The following is a 20,351-nucleotide window of genomic DNA, read 5'->3' as shown; positions in this document are numbered from 1 at the left end:
AGGAAGCTCAGGATCTAACCCGGGTTAGGGTGCTGTTCACCAGCCTTTCCCTTAGATTCTCCTGGCATCCGTAGTGGCTGGCTTTGCTTCTGGAAATTTCTGACCATGCTAATTATTATTAACTCCTTAGGTTCCTGACAGACAGAGCTTTTAGGAATGATTTGTTTTCTTTCCTTCTCCACTGGTGTAAACATTTTTGGCCTTAAATATTCACTTAGTAAAATGTGAATTGTATGACCTATTTCGTTCTTTTTACCTGTCATGTAGTGTAATAAGGATACCTGAAAAGTGGGTAAATAACCGTATTTCCCCATATATAAGACAGACCTTTTTAAAAATTTTGGGGTTGAAAAACTGGGTACGTCTTATATTGTACAATGGTTGTAGATTTTTTTACTTGCATTTTCCGCTTTTTCGCAGTTGTTTTTGTGCTCATTGTTGAAGACAGTGATTCGTCATCAGACACAGATGAGGACAAGTGAATGGATGGGAGTTTTGACAGTGATGAAGAGTTGTATGAATTTTATGATGAATAAAACTAGAGTTTAATAACTTTATGTAATTTTTTTTTTCAAATTTCGGGCCCCAAAATTAAGGTGTGTCATACATGGGAGCGTCTCATACATGGGGGAATAGGGATTAAGATCCTCAGAGAAAAGATGTTCACAAGATACAGTCATGCACCCCATTATGACTTTTCAGTTGATGACAGAGTGCATATACATTTATAGCCCCATAAGATTATAAGGGAGATAAAAAATTCCTGTCACCGAGTGATGTCACCATAATGGTTGTAATGTGTAGAGTGAATGTGATGACGCAGGTATGAACCAACCAGCTGAGCTGCAAGTCATATAAAAGTGCAGCACAGACAATTATAGCAGTGGGCTGTACCGTAGGTCTGCGTCAGTGCCCTCTGATGTTAGCACAACCACGAAGTCACCTAACAGTGCTTTTCCCAGAGTGTGTCTTTGACAACTGCATGTGACTGTGTGACTACTAGGACATAACGTAAAATCTGTTCCACAAAACACCATATTTTTTTCTTTTTTTTTTAATTCAGTGAGAGGAGGGGAGGCATAGAGACAGACTCCCTTATAAGCCCCAACCGGGATCTACCCAACGAGCCCATTATGGGACGATGCTCTGCCTATCTGGGGCATTACTCCATTGTTCAGCAACTGAGCTCCTCTTAGTGCCTGAGGCAGAGGCCATGGAGCCATCCTCAGTGCTTAGGGCCAACTTGCTCTAATTGAGCCATGGCTGCAGGAGGAGAGAGAGAGAGAGAAGTGAGAGAAGGAGGGTGGAGAAGCAGATGATTGCTTCTCCTGTGTGCCCCGACCAAGAATGGAACCCGGGACATCCACACACTAGGCCAACGCTCTACTACTGACCCAACCGGCCAGGGCCAAAAACATCATTTTTGTCTAATTAACTGTCTTTATTGGCATGTGGATATTGGACTGTTCACTGTATTTACCGTTTTGACTTTATTTACAATACTATGCTTCCTTTTGGTCTAAAGTGAGTTGTATCCATTTGAAACATTTTATGATGAATAGTGCATATCATTCAATAAATATCATTAACTCTTAAATGTGAAACTCTTACCTGTCAAGTATATAAAGTGGACTTGTCAGTGATGATATATATTCTTAATTGTGTCTGGTTGTTAGTAGATGAAAAAATTAAGACTAGGGGAGCCATAACGCTTTAATTGAAAAGAATGTTTTTTGCAGACTTTCCCCAGGCCGTTGGCCAATGCTGCTCGTCTCAGGTGTAAGTCATAAGTGATTCTAAGAAACAATGTTTTTCACTGCATTTGTTCATGGGTGAAAAATGGCTTTTCATTTGAATGGCACTTTTGAGTTGGCAGCAGAGCAGGGTTCAGATAATTTGTTACTTACAGATTATGTTTCACCTTTATTACAATGTTATTATAGATTTCCCTCATTCACATTGTCTTGTTTTTCTGTGTGTTTTTTTCCCTTCCAGTTCTTCCTCCAGTGCTGGTGCCGAGACACAGTGAATATAACCCTCAGCACAGCCTCTTAGCTCAGTTCCGCAACTTAGGACAAAATGAGCCTCACATGCCACTCAATGCCACTTATCCGGATTCCTTCCAGCAGCCCAACAGCCATCCCTTCCCTCACTCGCCCAACAGCAGCTACCCAAACTCCCCCGGAAGCAGCAGTAGCACCTACCCTCACTCTCCTACCAGCTCCGACCCAGGAAGCCCTTTTCAGATGCCAGGTAGGTGGAGTGTCAGGTGGCGTTCTGTGGTCTGCTCCGAGGTCTCTCCTCAGTGTCGGGGAGAAGCTGTGTACCCGGCCTGGGAGCGTCTCTGTGCTGGTACCGTCTTTGGGGCTGTGCTCTAGGACCCGGGATTTGACCTGGGCTGAGGGAGACCTCGTCCACTAGGTGCTAAGTACATACCTTGTCTTATTCATCAGGCACAGATGCTTGAGTAAGTTCTGTTTTTTATTTCAAAGCATTTCGACGCAGCTGCATCCTTCTGGGAGTGGCATCATTGTTCAGCCTTTGCTGTTGATAAGAGAAAAAAGAGAAAAGCAGTGTGTTGTACACGTTTGCTTTAAGAGAAATGCAGCCTCCGTGGACATTATTTCATACATAGGAAAAATATCCTGCTATAAATTCAACCTCAGGAAAGATATTTCCTGAGGGATCCCAGTCCCCTACTTAATTAAATTCATTTAAGTGGTGATGTAATCCCAAGAAACGTATACTTTAACAACAAAGGAATTGCAACAGAAGTACTGGAAACCATCTGCTTGTTTACTTAGCAAAGACAGAAAACAATTATCCTCCTTTTTAGACTTCACTGATGGTGTAATGTTTATCAGAATAAATGATTAATTAGGACATTTTGTTTTTCAAGTTAATAGGTTAATAAGCTAGCACCTCAGAGAACAAAGATGGGGGAAAAAGATGTTTAGAACCAAATTTCTTGCCAGTAGGCATCAAGAAACCTATCTAAATAAAGATATACTTGATATCTATATACTTGACTTCTATGAGTGAGGGAGCAAGCATGTTTATTGGGCCACTGAAATGTTTTTTGTTTATTTATTCATTTTAGAGGGGGGTGGAGATAGCAGGGGGGAGGAGCAGGAAGCATCAACTCCCATATGTGCCTTGACCAGGCAAGCCTGGGGTTTCAAACCAGCGACCTCAGCATTCCAGGTCAACGCTTTATCTATTGCACCACTGCAGGTCAGGCTGAAATGGTTTTTAAGTAAATTTGAGTTCAACGTCAGTACTGGTACTTCCTCAAAAGTTGAAAAGTGGTTCACACATGATATTTCTATCTTTTATTTATATATCTATTGCTTTTATTTTTCAGCTTGTTTACTTTGCCTTTTTTTTTTAATCCAAAACTGTTTAGGATAAGGGTGGGAGATCTATTCATTTAAAAATCAAATTACCATCTTCTTGTGATTTCCTGTTCACTCCTGTCCACTCCATCCCTGTCCCGTTGGGTTTTGGTGAACAGGCTGGCGGGGAGATCATTTCAGAAGGCTTTTGAGCCGTGGCAAACCCAGGGTGAGCCCAAGGGTGAGAGAAATGGAAGGTGGTTGCTTGAATTGACCCTTCTTCCCTGTCTGTCTGGGATTAAGGCACAGGAAATAGGGAGGAAATAGGGAGAAGAGGTCGCCCGGGTGGGAGGAGGCACTTGTGGGAACAGTGAGTACCGCCAGTGGTTACCTAGTCCCCCTGTGGTGCTGCTGATGCGTAGGTGGCCCAGGAAAATGTCACCAGCATGTTTGCAGAAATGTATTGAACTTGGTCTCAGAGGAGGCTCTTTGTCTTCATTCCTGCCTGGAAGGACAGCCCAGTCAGTGTCCCCGCTTCAGGGGAGAAGCAGTTTTAAAGAAGCTGGAGGAAGGGTGGAAAAGGCAGCCAGATAAGGTCCCCACAGTCCTAATCTTTGTGGCCTGAGCCCTTGGCATGGTAACAGCTGGAAGGTGGAAGTCACCGAATTGTGGGATTTAGGTCTTTGCATTTGATAGTCTCCCTGAGTGGAGGACTTCCCTAAGTCACCCGTGCTTCCCTGGGCTAAAGCTTTGTTCCCTGCTCTGTCCCTTGTGCTACATGGGCTTCAGGCTAGCCAGAGAGGAACTTGCTTTGGGGAAGCCTATGCCCTTTAGTTAAGAAAACAGAAGACTTATGTTCATGTTGTTTAAGAAATCAATATTGTTGGCCTCTTACTTTCCAGCTGGCTGTGACTTTCCAGAAGAAACCTAAATGTAAAAATTCTGCAGTAAAAGATAGTGAGAATAAACTGATTTGTTTCCTGTTATTCTGCTACTAGAGATTTTCAAACCAGTGATTATTTAAGTGAGTAGGACAAAGGTGGTCCAAACAGCTTGCCTGAAGTCTTGGGAAACTTAAGTCAGTAAGCTGACTATAATGAAACTCAGCTGGTAATTCCTAAGAGCCTGTAGGTTTAGTGGAAGAGAGCACGGAGCCCCGGTTAAGTCCGATGTAGATTTCAAAGGTTTTCCATCCACCTGCGAAACTGGGAGATGCTGAGGTCCTCTCCACGTGGCTTGTATGCAAGAAAGATTATCTAGGTCAGGGGTCGGGAACCTTTTGGGCTGAGAGAGCCATGAACACCACATATTTTAAAATGTAATTCCGTGAGAGCCATACAACGACCTGTGTACGTTAAGCATTATCCAATAAAAATTTGGTGTTGTCCCGGAGGACAGCTGTGATTGGCTCCAGCCACCTGCAGCCATGAACATGAGCGGTAGGAAATGGACTGTAATACATAAGAATGTTTTATATTTTTAATGTTATTATTATTTTTATTAAAGATTTGTCTGCGAGCCAGATGCAGCCATAAAAAGAGCCACATTTGGCTTGTGAGCCATAGGTTCCCGAACCCTGGTCTGGGTGCTCATCTATGTTACAATGGCAGGATCCTGGGTGGCAGGCAGGCCCCTTCTGGAACTGGCCTCCAGTGCTTTTCCTCTCCCTAAATCTCTACTGAAACTGTGGAAGACTGTGAGATGGCAGTGATTTTCAGGAAGCGCACAGCAAACCCAGTGTCTGCAGCACCCTTTGGATGGGGAGGTTGAAATGGTGTGCGTGTTTATTAAGGACAAAAAAAAACTGTTTTTTTTTTTAACTTTGTAGCTGATACGCCCCCACCTGCTTACCTACCCCCTGAAGACCCCATGACCCAGGACGGCTCTCAGCCAATGGACACAAACATGATGGCACCTTCACTGCCCTCTGAAATCAGCAGAGGAGGTAAAATGCATTGCTACTTAATTCCCCTTTTCCAGTCTCCAGTTTATCACTCCAAATGTTACTCTCTCACCCAGCCTGATTAGTTTTTAACAAGGTAGCTATTTGGGGAAGACCAAGAGCACTAAGAGAAGCTCTCTAGAAACCATCCTTGGACGTTTTATAGGAAGAACAAACACACTGGTGTGATTAATGAAGACCTAAGTGTAATTGTGCCTCAATACTTGGTAATTTTGAATTGGAGATAAAAGAGTATTTTTAAGTAAAGGGCAGGGGGGGGGGTTATTGTACCAGTGATCATAACAGTACTGAAGTGAAGTTCCTACTGGTGATTTCCCAGATTAGAAGTTCATGTAACAAGGCTTTCCAGACGGTCCTTCTGTCGTTAGGAGAGCTGCTAGTCTTAAACCCCGTCTGGTTTCTAGTCCTCCTCTTTGGAGAGCGGCCGCAGGAACAAACTGACAGCATTCATTTCCTTCTTGCTGTTTTTCTTTGTTTCTGACCTGACTGCAAAAGGAATTTGAGGCGCCTGTTTTTCCTCCTCTCACCCGGAGGAATTTGAAGCAGGACCGGACATTGCTTTCCCTCCCTGGCAGAGGGTGGGTCTGTTTGCAGCTCTGCATATCCCTGGGCAGTGACTGAGGGGAGGATGCCCCTAGTCCTCCAGGGCTGCAGTGCCAAGAGGAGTGGGCTTGAGAGAGCAGGGACCGCAGGTGAGGAAGTGCTGGGAACATCTCTGAGCATTGGCGAGAAGTCGGACCCGAGAAGTCAGGACCGCACCTCACCTCACCGCACTGCTGAATAAAATGCTCCCACATAGCCTCTCGTGGGGGAAAGTGCATTGCCGGTGCATGGGCGCATGGCCAGGATCCTTAAATTTGTATAAATTATGTGCAAAATGACGTTAAAACACAGTTCGACTGGGTATGTTTTATTTCATTCTCATCAGCTTTTTTCTTAAAATTGGGGATACCTCAGATTTTGTCAGACTCACTTGTATTTTTGAAGGTCTTAAAATTTGTTGACAAACTCAAAGAACCTTTCTTAGGTGTGCAGTCTGGTGAACAAGAATGTACACTTTCTTACTCTATAAAAAATGTTCACATCTTTTCTGTTGGCTCTGCCGATCTCCAGATCATTCTCTGAAACATGTAATTATGAGCCAACAAAGATTCTGGTTGGAGGAAATAACTCCTGCCTCACACATCTTCGGAATTGTTATTTGGGGAACAGGATAGCAGGAAAAAATGGGCACAGCACATACAGATTATAGCCTGTGGAACCTATAGCTATTGTTGCTAAGTCCAAAATGTCTGATTTCACGAAACTGACCTTGAAATTGTTTTAAAAGGTTTTGTTTAAATAGCTTACACATTTCACCATTAGAGCCTGACCAGACAGTGGTGCAGTGGATAGAGCATCAGACTGGGATGTGGCAACCCAGGTTCAAAACCCTGAGGTCACCAGCTTGAGCGTGGGCTCATCTGGTTTGAACAAGGCTCACCAGCTTGGACCCAAGGTTGCTGGCTTGAGGAAGGGGTCACTTGGTCTGCTGTAGCCCCCCCCCCCGTCAAGGCACATATGAGAAAGCAATCAATGAACAACTAGGGTGCTGCAACGAAGAATTGATGCTTCTCATCTCTCCTTCCTATCTGTCTGTCTGTCTGTCTGTCTCTCTCTCTCTGTTTCTGTCACACACAAAAAACCAAAAAAAACATTTCACCATTAGAGTAAGTTTACAGTTAATATTTTAATGAGGAAGGAACCTTGGCCTTTTTGTTGGTGGTGGTTTTTCTAAAGTGTGGGGTAAGCAGTACAGCCTGCAGGCGGATTCAGACTGTTTCCCTATCTTTGTGAATAAAGTTTTATTGGAATACACTGTGTTTATTTGTTGCATATTACCTGTGGTTGCTGTTGCACTATGTGGGTACAGTTGAATAGTTGCAATGGAGAACACATGATTGATAAACCTTTCTGGCCTTTTATAGAAAAAGAAATTGTCACACTGTGACCTAGATGAATAGTATTTTGAACAACTGTGAACTGATAAAAGCTGTTGATGATGTTGCAGCCTTCTTTAAGATTTGGCACTTGTAAATCACTAAACCTTTGCTCTTTGAAATAGCAAATTGGCGAGGACTAGGTGCTTAGCCAACAGGGAAGACGGTGTATGTTTTCAGCTCACCCACTTAAGCTTATAAAGCAACTAATGTTTGTGTGGATTTCTTTTTGTATTATTAAATTTATTAGGGTGACATTGGTTAGTTAACAAAAATTATATAGGTTTCCAGTGTACATTTCGGGGGTACACGGTCTGTATACTGTGCTGTGTGCTCACCCCCCAAAGCCAGGTCATCGTCCTTCCCATGCATTTGACCCCCTTTACCCTTTACTCCTCCCCCACACCCCTTCCCTCCGGTAACCACATACTGTTGTCTGTGTCCATGAGTTTGTTTGCTTGTCTTTTTTGTTCACTTGTTGCTTTCAGTTTCATATCCCACATATGAGTGAAATCCTACAGTTCTTGACTTCTTCTGTCCAAGTTATTTCACTTAGCAGGATATTCTCAAGATCCACCCATGTTGTCACAAATGGCAGTATGTCATCTTTTCTTGTGGCTGAGTGGTTTCTTATGACCATTTTCTTTGTTTTCTGTACGGAATTCTAAAGTAAAGTACATTTAATATTTATGGAGGTTGATGTCAAGAACATAGAAGTGCTTTTTCCCTTCACAGTTATAGTTCATGCCTCCAACGTGGATTTCCTTTTATTTTTTTCTTCTTTTATTTACGATTGTACCCTCAAGACTTCATAAACCTCAGATCGTTATGGTATCGGCATACTGGCTGTATGTGGTGTGTATTCCTGGAATCTCTAACGCGGTGGTATAAGAGGTTTTTACTACAGAAGGAACTTATCTTTAGAACCTTTTAGTTGCAAATATTTAGAAGCATGTTCTGTTTGGAGATTTGTTAGTCTTAAGAGATTTGACTTAACAAGCTGCATCCTGTCAGTAAAGTTGGGTAATTTCCATTGTTGGCCCATTCTGGGAATAGAGAGACAACACACACCTGCTCTGCATGACTTAAAGCAAATGTAAGGAAGTCAGCGTGAAATCTGGATGAGAGAGATATGATTCATTCTGTGAGCCTCGGCCAGCTGGCCAGGGCCCTTCCTGAGTCCAAGGGCCGCGGCGCTGGGGCTGGGACAGTTATTGGCAACTTCACGTGAAGTAAAGTAACTTCTTATCAATAATTAGAAACTGATTTCCATTGCTTTGAAAAAGCCTAGGCGTAAGCAGGCTTTGTTGAAAGTAATTCCCTTTCCATGCCAGCACCTTTGGCTAATTTCCCGTCCTCCATTGTTGTCTTCCCCCTTGTTTTGTTCATCTCACTTAGCACTTGTTGCGTTTCTTTAGAAGGCGAGCCAGGGTCTGTGATGGGGGTGATTTCCATTTTGGCCTATGATGGGCGTATGTCCCGCAAATGCTGTGCGGGTATGCTCGCTTCGCCGGCATCGCGGTTGTCTGACAGTAATTAGAGACAATTATTTTCCAGTGAGAGGAGCACGTCGGGCTCAGTAAGGAGTATCTGCTTTAGACATCACCGATGAGCTCTGGCCATCACAACAGCAATTGCTTTTCCACCTCTTCATTCCATGATCCTGAGCCAGTTTGACAACACAGTTTCAGTTTTTGAGAGCCCGGGGCACTAACCCTGGTTGACGACAAGTGTTTCTCTCTCACAGATGTTCAGGCGGTTGCTTATGAGGAACCAAAACACTGGTGCTCCATTGTCTACTATGAGCTCAATAACCGCGTGGGTGAAGCGTTCCACGCCTCCTCCACAAGTGTGTTGGTGGATGGTTTCACCGATCCTTCCAACAACAAGAACCGTTTCTGCCTTGGGCTGCTGTCCAACGTTAATCGGAATTCCACCATTGAGAACACTAGGCGGCATATTGGAAAAGGTGAGTTTGCACTTGAATCTCTGTTGAACTGCTCAGTCCTTCCTGTAGCAAACCAGCAATGCCAGAGAATCTATACTTGCTGCAGCTTGTAAATATTTTTCTAATTTGTATTATCACGAAGTTCACTTCCAGCCAGCGATTCTTGTGGTCTACCGATGCATCATAATTAGTAGTAATTAGCAGAAAGAGTGATTTGTTATTCAGGAATACTGACCTGTCTTGTGTTGTGCTGCAGAATAGGATGGCTGTTAAAAGTTTTCTTACAACCGAAAACTAAAAGCAAATTAAAATAAGTAAACCTCGTGTAGTTCAAATGAAGACCATAATTCACTGAGGAAAAACAAAGAGAACCAAGTAATCCAAAACAACCCATGAATATAGCACTTAGCTATGCACCCTCAGTCGGGGCCAGGTAGGGTAGTGTGGTTATAAACAAACCCTGAGCTGTTTCAGTAGACTTGGATGATGTGCATGTTTATGATCTCATGTATATGCATGTGTGTATGCGTGCGTATGGAGATGTGTCTGTACATGCAGAGAGTTTCTGATCTGTATGCTGAAGGGGCCAAGAGGCAGAGACACCCAGGAGCAGTGAACACGTCTAGTGCTGAGATTGTCGTCTCTCACACCGTTCCCCACGAAGGGAAACCAGGGCTGCTTGGAAGAAGGGCTGACCTCAAGGCTGGGACAGGCAGGCGCTGGATGAGCCCGGAACGTTCTGTTGTAAAGAATGTTCAAGAGTAAAGAAAGGCCTGTGGAAATGATGGGGGCACGTCACGGGGCCCCCCTGGAGGGGCTTTCGCCGGCCAATTCTAGGGTAGTTGGAACACCAAAATAATTAAGTGCAAGAATGAATTTTAAACTAGTGGAAAGCAATCAATCATCATTCCGAAGTCCATGCCAGTGGTGACTAGGTAAATAAATGAGTAGGGAAGGCTGATTGGTAAATGTAGAGTGAGTGCTAGAGTTGGAAAAGGCTGATTGGTAAACGTAGAGTGAGTGCTAGAGTTGGAAAAGTTCTTTCTTAGCTGTCAAGCAACAGTCATCAGTGGACACTAAACACAGAGAGAATCCTTAAATGAGAACCAGGGTATGTGCATGGCCCTGAAGTGTTTTGTCACGTGCAGCCTTGTTAGTTTCAAGGGAGAATAAAGATCAGTCATTCATTACACAGTGGGGGAATTGGACAGCGTTGTGACTGGGAGGTCAGAATCATCATCCCCAGTGAGAGACAGATGAGGATTCTATTCTTCCAGAGGCAATGCCCTGGGAGGAAATAGCATCACCTCTGCAGAATGCCTGCTGAGGTGCAGCTCTCTCTGCATCTCGTAATCAGGAACCTGCAGACAGATCCCAAACAGAGAGCATTCTGTTAAAAAGGCTGAGGAGGGACTGTATTCTCCCATAAGGCCAATTTCAAAAGACAGGGGTGTGAGAATGTTCCAAATGAGAAGAGGTTAAAGGGATATGATAGCTCTGTGTTAATAACCTGACCCTGGGTATGATCCTGTACTGGACAGGGGAAAACATGTTATAAAGAACATTATTGGGGTCAACAAGCAAAATTAGAATAGGAGTGGTAGATTAAAGTATGATATCTGTGTTAAATACTGGCATTGCTAAGGTACTGTGTCTCTGTATGAGAATATCTCCATTCTTAGGAAATATACACTTAAGTTATTTAGGCTAAAGGGTGATAATGAAATAAATGGTTTAGGAAAATATATATTTTATATATATCTATAATATATGTGGGGTGGGGGCAAAAGTAGGTTTACAGGTATAGTACAAATAATAGTGCGAGAATAAACTGTTTTGCATACTCAGTACTGTAAACCTACTTTTGCCCCACCCTATATAGATCTAAATTCTGCATTAAGATAACATACATGAATGCATATATGTGCATGTGAGTACGCGCAGAAGAGAAGGGAGGGAGGTGCACAAGATAAAGTGTGTGGAATAAATTGTCCCAATAGAGGAATCTGCATGCTGGTTACATGGGTGTGCCTTGATCTGTTTTTCTATTTCTGTAAGTTTGAAATTATTTCCAGGGTACAAGTTTTTAAAAAAATGACCTATGATGAACAACTAAGGAGCCGCAACAAAGAATTGATGTTTCTCATCTCTCTCCCTTCTGGTCTGTCTGTCCCTTTCTCTGTCTCTCTTGCTTTAAAAAAATGACCTGTGAAATGAACAGTGAACCAAATTAAAAGGTTATTTAGTAGCTGCTTAAAAGACATTTGAGATAAAGTTTAACATTTAATCCTAAAAAAAAAAAAAAATAGCTCTGAAAGCAGGAATTGATGGATAATTCCTTAATATAATTAACGGAGGCCCTAAGCTACGCATTTAATGAAGAAATGCTAGAACTTAGTTAAGTTCATAACATACGAATTATGTTTCTTTGGTCTGTAAACCCCTGAGATTGTAGGTATGCACAATTTTGCATACATTTGGAACAGAGAGACATATTTTTCATTAAGTTCTAATGTTGGCCATCACCCCAAGGTAGTAAAAAGCCGTACTCTGGGGCATTCTTATTAAAAATTAGAAGAGGATAAGAATTCTGGGAATGCTATTATTTAAAATTGTTCCAGATGCCTTGACTATTGTAGAATTACAGATAATGGAGATAACCCCAAATGATCATTATTTATAGATGATATGATTAATTAATTGGTTGCTAGGGTTTGTTTGTTTTTAGGGGGTGAATAGATTCTTTTTTTTTTTTTTTTTTAATTTTTATTTATTTTTTACAGAGACAGAGAGTGAGTCAGAGAGAGGGATAGACAGGGACAGACAGACAGGAACGGAGAGAGATGAGAAGCATCAATCATTAGTTCTTCATTGCGCGTTGCAACCCCCCAGTTGTTCATTGATTGCTTTCTCATATGTGCCCTGACCGTGGGCCTTCAGCAGACCGAGCAACCCCTCGCTGGAGCCAGCGACCTTGGGTCCAAGCTGGTGGGCTTTTACCCAAACCAGATGAGCCCTTACTCAAGCCGGCGATCTCGGGGTCCCGAACCCCCGGGTCCTCTGCATCCCAGTCCGACGCTCCATCCACTGCGCCACTGCCTGGTCAGGCGGGGGTGAATAGATTCTTGAAGTGAAATTAGTAGGTAGGTCATAAGCTCTTGATATATTTTTTTCTAAATTACTTTGCAAGAAGCTTTTATTAATTTCCACCCATGCAGGAAGTTTGTGAGAGCTTTTCCTCTGCCCGTGGTAGTGTTACTTACAGCCATGGCGTCAATTCAAATGATGTATTTATTTAGAAACTTACAATGAATCCATTTTTAGAAATTATATGTCAATCTCTTTTAATTTGGCAATAACCAGTTAGAAAATACACTAGAGGGGGAAATTACATGCCCAATAGCAACAAGAAACAAATTTCTTTTTAGAAATAATCTCAACTCGCAATATATGAGATTTGTGTAAAGGAAACCAAATTTTATTGTAAGAGAAAGAAAATTTGAATAAAATGCAGTCTGTGCTTTTTAAAGAGAAGGCCTAATATTGTAAGAACGTTTTGAGGATATTCATTCTCCCTGATTTAATAGTTTAAAGCAATCCATATCAGAATCACAATGTAGTGATTTTTTGAAAGTTGGAAAATGTATGCTGAGTATTATAAAAAACTGAAAATAGCTAAATTTTTTAAATGGAAGAGTAAAGAAAATATACTTGATGTTAGGGTTAATAAAACATCATGAAACTACAATTAAATCAGTGTGTAGACAAAACAGTAGAATAAATTAAACGCAGACTATAATGCATTTTAAAATTTAATGTACATTAAGTGAAGCATAACAGATCAGTGGAGTGTTCTGCTAATGGCCCTGTGATAACAAAGCTAGCTTTTGGGTGAGGCTGGAGGGGAAACCCTGACCTCATTCCATAGATGCAAATAAATTCATGAGTTGAACTTTTATTTTTAAGGCAAGCTATTCAAAAGTTAGAAAAAATATATATTTGATTAGAGAGAAATTAGCTAAGCATATTGAACAACAGAAAAGATCACGAGATTTGACTACTTAAAGACTTCAAACTTCTATAGTTTTAAAAAAAGGCACATAAGCAAAATTAAAAGACAGAGGGCTAATGGGGAAATAAATAAATGATATGTGCAGTTCATAAAAAATAAAAATACTTAGAACCCCGGCAGGATAAACAGGTGAGAAAGATGAACAGTAAATTCATAATAATAATAAAAAAAAACAGATGGCTAATAAACATGTGAAATCATCATACCAGCCTCACGTGCAAATTAAAACACTGTTGTTTTCCAGCTCTTAATTAGGGAAGTTTTGTTTTTGTTTTAAGCTCTGACTTAGTACTGGCACAAGCAGTGTGAGGAAGGCACCAGACACGACTTGTGCAGAGGGTGTGAATTGATAGAAACATTCTGGAAAGTCATTTGGCAAAGTGAATCAAAAGCATTCGATCCGATGATTTAACTTCCAGGAATCTCTCCTAAGGATATTATCAAAAATGACCCGGAGACATTTATTATGGTCTTGTTATAATAGCAGAAAATTAGTAAGAACACAATAGTTCAGTAATGGGAGAATCATTAAATCAATAGTTGTATCCATACAAGTCATGTAGATATTTAAAATGATTGCAAAGAAAGTTTATTGATACTCAAAAAAACCTAATACAGAAAGTCAAACTTTTCATAATTCTTGCCTCTAGATCACTAAAGAAAGGAAAATTTTCTCTGCTTTATATTTGGTTTTACTTTCTAAACTTCCTAAAAATGAAAACTTCTCATTTTTATAATCAAGGGAAAAGAAGTAAAAAACCAGCACACAGAACACGCACTCTTGTTTTCTCTACATTAGACAGAAAAATAGGCTTTTGCTCCAGCAGCTATTTAATTGTTACAGAAGTCTTATCTGTTGTGTGTACATGTAAACACAACACATAATATTTTGTGTTAGACAATAGTGTTAGCATTGAATAAACTATGCAAAGAGTTATATGCAAAGACCGTGTAAAGCCACATGCAATGTGACTTTGTTTGCTAGGGGGCCTGTAATAAAATAATCTCCCTAAATGGTGCAGGGCATTGTCAGAAAGGTTCCCCGCCTTCCCTTTTCTCTAAGGCTGGGTAAGATCAGTTTCCTACAGCCCTGGCACTCTGGGGCTCACAGGAAGAAGTCTGGAGCAGATGGTAGCTCGGTGAGATCAGCTCCCACACAGTATGAATTATTTTTCTAGCTGTTTTTTTTCCTGGACCTTACATCTTACAGCTTTCCACAATACTTCCTCCACCTGTGGTTTTTCCTAATTCTTTGACGTCTCTCCATCTTCCCTTCTCTTACCCTAAAAATTTTCAAACAGCTTAGCTGCAAAATAAATGCAAGAGAGCTATGTGATGATCCCATAATAAAGTTCAGCTTTATTGTGGTGTATTTTTTAAAGTGGGAATATGCTTTCAATCCACGGCCAAATAGGGCATTGAACACTTACCAGAATGAAATAGGTGCACTTTGTCACTGATTTTTTTAGAGATTTGATTATGTTATTTCCTTGAAACCTAGATGTGCATGTTAACATATGGGCACTAAATATATATTAACTAAAAACAATTAAGATTCTATCAGCTGTGCAAGACTTGGAGAATATCTATTTATCTAATCAGCTAAAGGTTAAATCTGTATAAATTCACATATTGAAGCTAGGCGTGCTTTCCAGCTGTGGACAGCGATAATGACCGATTCTGCGCTGTGTCTTCCCACAGGGGTCCATCTTTACTATGTTGGAGGGGAGGTGTACGCCGAATGCCTCAGCGACAGCAGCATCTTCGTGCAGAGCCGGAACTGCAACTACCATCATGGGTTTCATCCCACCACTGTTTGCAAGATCCCGAGTGGGTGTAGTTTGAAAATTTTCAATAACCAGGAATTCGCTCAGTTATTGGCACAGTCTGTGAACCATGGCTTCGAGACAGTCTACGAGCTCACAAAAATGTGTACTATACGCATGAGCTTTGTGAAAGTGAGTGAGTTCTGATGCGTCCGGTTGGGGTTTTAACACTGTGCTTTCTCCCAGCATTTACATCTGTGTCTTCTTTTTTTTTTTTTTAATAAATTTGTATTAATGTTAATGGGGTGACATCAATAAATCAGGGTACATATATTCAAAGAAAACATGTCCAGATTATCTTGTCATTCACTTATGTTGCATACCCATCACCCAAAGTCAGATTGTCCTCCGTCACCTTTTATCTAGTTTTCTTTGTGCCCCTCCCCCTCCTCCTCCCCTTTGTCTTCTTGATATGTGTCCACAGAAGCCAACTTCTTATCTAGGCATTGTTCGACTTAAACAAGGATGTCAGTTAAGGAGAATACAGCAGGCCCTCAAATAATGGCATTTCATTCAACATCATTTCCTTAGGACATTGACAAGATATCATAGGAACTCACACTTGCGTATGTCAGTTACCCTGTGATAAAATGGGTTTGGTTATACATCATTTCACTTGAAGTCCCAGAACATTAGGTGAGAACTTCACTGTATCATTGGAATACACAAGTGTTTGTGTTAAATGTACAGTAGTAGCACATTTAATAACTTCTCCATATTCGAATAGCACTATTTTAGCTATTGTAATATCATTACAATATACCATGTTATATAGTGTACGTAGTTTAAATGCATGGTTGTCTTATGAGAGCAATTAGTAAGCACACCCCCTCTTTTTCGTTTCATTCTGTGTTTTTAGTACTTTTATGATAATATAACTTCTTGCTTTTGTTTTAACAATAAGCAAGTAATCTTTTTGTAAAAATAAAAGTTTGGCACACTGGGGTTTATTTTGAATGGATCAGTTTTCTCAGTGGTTCTAGTATCCGTATGATTTTCCTATAGTCCGAAAGTTAACGAGGCCTTTGCCCGAAGGTAAACAGACGCCTTGGCCCTGAGACTGAACTGTAGTGAGAAGGGGAATGTTAGACACATTGCTCACAGTAATTGATCTCGTTGCTGCCTCCTCTTTTACCTCCGAGAAATAAAAAAATTTAAGATATCATTGATATGTAAAAAAAAAAAAAAGAAATATCTGTTCAGTAACTAACTTGAGTGACTGACTTGTTGCTGAATTCTCAAAGATGAATTCTTATCCTCTGTTTCCTTGAGAAACAAAATTAATTACATAGTTGGGTGAGGCAGGCACCTTTCCTGTCCTGTCTTCAGAAGCTCGCCTAACTTGTTGTTAAACCTGCTCAGTAGTGTATTTATTACAGAGGGCAATTTGGGAACCTGACTTTGTTAATCATCCTTTTTAGATCACATATCCTTCCCCGAATATCTTTTTTTCTTTCCATACTTCTCTGAACCATAGCAGCAGATTTTCAGTGTATTCTCATAGTGTTGTTTTTCTCAAAGCATAATTCTGCGGTTCTTCACTGCTGAGTCTGGTGCCTTTGTAGTGTTCAAGGAGGTTTGAAGTTTACCTACATGCTTTGTACCTAGGAGACTACAAAGCCCTCTCTCCTCCACTAGTAGCAGTTATGTTTCATTGTTGACTTAGCGTTTTGGCTGAAATGAATTTTAAAATGAAGACAGTGACCAGCCAGCAGCATTTTTTGTTCACTGTTTTTGTGGCTATGGAGGAAGAGATCAGGGTTCTAGTTCTGTTGGCCATTTTAACCGTGTCATTAAAGCATGGGAATCCCCCCCGCCCATATTCATGTTGCTCAACTTTAAAATGGGCAGATGGAGTCACAAGTTGTGGCAGTCATTGCTAAGTTCTCTTGATATGTCTGTTATTACTGAAGGAACACTCTAGAAGAATTTATGACCTTGCCCAATTGGCTTTTTTCTCAAACTCATTTCATATTGATTACCCAATTTTAATTATTTTACTTCTACATATTTGATTCTTTAATTTTGCACATAAAAACAACCATTATGCTAACAAAAAGTGTTTATAACGCAAGGCTATGCATTAAAAATATATTAGATTTGGCCTGACCTATGGTAGTACAGTGGATACAGTAAATAGAGTGTCAGCCTGGAATGCCAAGGTCGCCGGTTTGAAACCCTGGGCTTGCTTGGCCAAGGCACCTACGAGAAGCAACTGTGAGTTGATGCTTTCTGCTCCATGCCCTCTCCTATCTCTAAAAGTTAATAAATAAAAAATCCTTATATATGTTCGATTTTGTTCATTCAGTAAATACCTTGAGCAGTATTCCAGAGAATTACTACAAAGATGAAAATGCACTTAAGTCTCTAGCTTTAAGATGAACGGAGAGTTATACAAGATACAATGGACATAGCTGGGAAGCTGGATTTGGAGAGCTAAGGATAAACAAATCCTGTTTTAAAACTCCTGCTGTGTCCTGTCATGATGAAGGGCAGTGCCTGTCATACACCAGCAACGAGAAACTTGCACAACTGTCTTTATTATCACAAGGACTGCATACTCTGCCCTCTCACACTTAGCATCTTAGGGAAATAATATAGAACATTTTACTAATAGCCCATCTTACACTCTTTTTAAGATGATCATTTTTGGACTTGAACACAAAGTCCAGATTTTATAAATTATTTGCACAGTAAATTCTCCATACCTGAAAAATCCCAGCCGGTTCAGATAAACAGGGATTTCTCCAGAGCCTCTGCTCTGTCCCAGTCACCATTGCTGGGTATTTGAGATAAAAAATGAGTAAGATCTAATCCCCACCTTCAGGGCAATAGAGCCCAATTCTCTCTGCTAGTCCTCATGAAATAAGGGTTTATCAGAGCTTCTTATCCATCATCCACCATACCAGTGAGTTTACTCTTTACAAAAGCAAAATTACTTTTCTCTTCCGCACAGTGACTTTCTTCTTTGCAGCCTACTATCCTGATTCAGTAATCCTGAGGATGTCTGACAAGCTACCTTCTCATGCAAATGAATAATGGAATCTCTTGATTCAAGGCAATGATTGGGTGTCAATTAATAGCTTTTGGATACTTACATGCTTCTGCCAGTTTTGTTTAGAGATTAAAAGTGCGAGAGCTCTTTGTCCATAGGAGACTTACAGGGGCTGAATGGGGAAGAAACAGAATGCCACTTTATCTCATATCTTTTTCCTTCTTTTCTTGATAAAATGAGAGTTTAATAATATTTACCACAGTACTACAAGTAACATAACGGGCAATGAAAATGAAAGTTTAAAACTGCTGGGGAGGGCTAGGTGTGGAGGTTGGAGGGATTGAGCAAACAAGATTTTTAAAAAAGAAAAGAAAAAATAAAATATTTTCCAAATTAAAAAAAAAAAGTGTCTTTATTAAAACAATCTTATAATGTTTTTTAAAACTTTCATTCCCCAAGACCAGGATTGATCAATCTGGAATCCATGGATGGGCTTTTCGGGGAGCTGGGGACACACCCATTCCCTGAAAATGCCTGCCAATTGTGTGTGCCCCCCAGCACCTGTCTGGTGGAAAGCGTCCGTCCATGTCTTTATGTCTGATTACGTGAACTCATTTTTCTTAATAAGTTTAACCACTGCATTGAGCAAGTTGAATGACCTCCAACCTGTTGTTTCTAGGGTTGGGGAGCAGAATACCACCGCCAGGATGTTACTAGCACCCCCTGCTGGATTGAGATCCATCTGCATGGCCCCCTCCAGTGGCTGGATAAAGTTCTCACTCAGATGGGTTCGCCTCATAATCCCATTTCATCTGTATCTTAAACGGCCTCGGGCTTCTGCCTCTTGAAAACTATTGAGCCTTGCATGTACTTGAAGGATGGATGAGTCAGATGCGATTGAGGACTGACAAAGGAGCTTTGAAAATACTTGACCTCTGTGACCAACTGTTGGATTCAGAAATTTAAAAAAACAAAAACAAACAAACAAAAAACTCTTGGTAACATACGGTTGATATCGAGAATCTGTTTAGTTTACATTCTGTTGTAAAAAATTTCCTAAAATGCATACGTTTAGCAGGACTCTGTGTATAGCTAAAGGAGAGATGGCCATGCCAGGGACACATTGTCTGTTGGAAAAAACGGTCCTAAGAGATTCTTTTGTGTTTGGCACTTGAAGGTCATCGTTTGGCAGAAGTTTAGCATTAATAGTTTTTCTGAAGTGTGTTTTTATCAGGTTCAGAGCCCATGTGGAGTCTTTTCATGGGTTTTCATAATATTTTAAAACTATTTGTTTAGTAATGGTTTTTGTTTTTTAAGTAAAGGTTAATCTTGATATACATAGTAATCTTTCTAAAATTGTATGCTGACCATACTGCTGTCAGAATAATATTAGGTGTATGCTCTTTGCTAAATATATATGTACAGAATATTTGGAAGCTAAGAATTGATTAGAGTAGTGGATTTAGGTGTATTGGAGGGGGTGGGGGTGAGGGACATAACGACAGATGTAGAATATACTGTAAAAATTCAGTTTGTCGCTTTAAAGAATCAAACTGATGTCTGAATTTTGCTGTGTTTCAATTTTTTAGAGATTTTATCCTTTTTTATTTTTGACATCTTTTTCATTTGCTCCAGAAAACAGTTATGCAGCTGGTTGATTCATATAACTGTGAGAGCAAATGAATAATTCCTGCTATTCTGAAATTGACTGCAAAAATGTTTCAACACCAATCGTATGAAGTGCTTAAATTTTATAAGCAGTTTTTATGGAGTTTACAATACAGAAATAGGCTTTAATTTTCAACTGAATCGTTTGCCAAACTGTTAAATATTTGAAGGATTTAAAGAACATCCCAGTTTAAATCCATTTCAGACCTTTTCAATTTTTTAGTACTATGTTTGGTTTTATTTTCCTTCTGCTAATCTTTTATATTCACTTATGCTCTCATACATTAAGTACTTTTATTCCCAAACTAGTGGGTTTTCTCTACTGGAAATTTTAAATAAACCTGTCATTATTGCATACTTTGATTAAAAATTTGTTGTTTCCTTTCTTTGCACACTAGATTTATGATCCATAGATTCGCTACGTTTTTGAGGGGTTTTTCTCCGATATTTTTTGCCAAATGAAACAAACTAAATTACTGACACGGAGACAGGGATAAAGTTGTGAGGAGAGCAGAATTACTTTAAATCAGAAAAGACAAGACATTAAAAAAAATTACAAGACAAA

The 20,351-nt window shown here is 40.3% G+C and overlaps 1 protein-coding gene across 7 annotated transcripts in view; it reads left to right on the top strand.

Moving 5' to 3' along the window:
- The window catches only part of SMAD1 (SMAD family member 1), a 186,014-nt gene extending 165,865 nt beyond the window's left edge, over positions 1-20,149 (top strand). For all 7 annotated transcript variants that reach the window (XM_066232623.1, XM_066232605.1, XM_066232574.1 and 4 more), the window contains 5 exons: positions 1,996-2,253; positions 5,164-5,280; positions 9,025-9,246; positions 14,999-15,255; positions 18,798-20,149. In XM_066232623.1, coding sequence (XP_066088720.1) covers positions 1,996-2,253; positions 5,164-5,280; positions 9,025-9,246; positions 14,999-15,255; positions 18,798-18,941 — 998 coding nt within the window. In that variant the 3' untranslated portion in view covers positions 18,942-20,149. The remainder of the gene's footprint in view (positions 1-1,995; positions 2,254-5,163; positions 5,281-9,024; positions 9,247-14,998; positions 15,256-18,797) is intronic.
- Positions 20,150-20,351: the final 202 nt, after the last annotated feature.

The sequence above is a fragment of the Saccopteryx bilineata genome, chromosome 1, assembly GCF_036850765.1.
Source record: "Saccopteryx bilineata isolate mSacBil1 chromosome 1, mSacBil1_pri_phased_curated, whole genome shotgun sequence".
NCBI lineage: Eukaryota > Metazoa > Chordata > Mammalia > Chiroptera > Emballonuridae > Saccopteryx > Saccopteryx bilineata.
This window is presented reverse-complemented; position numbering and strand designations above follow the sequence as displayed.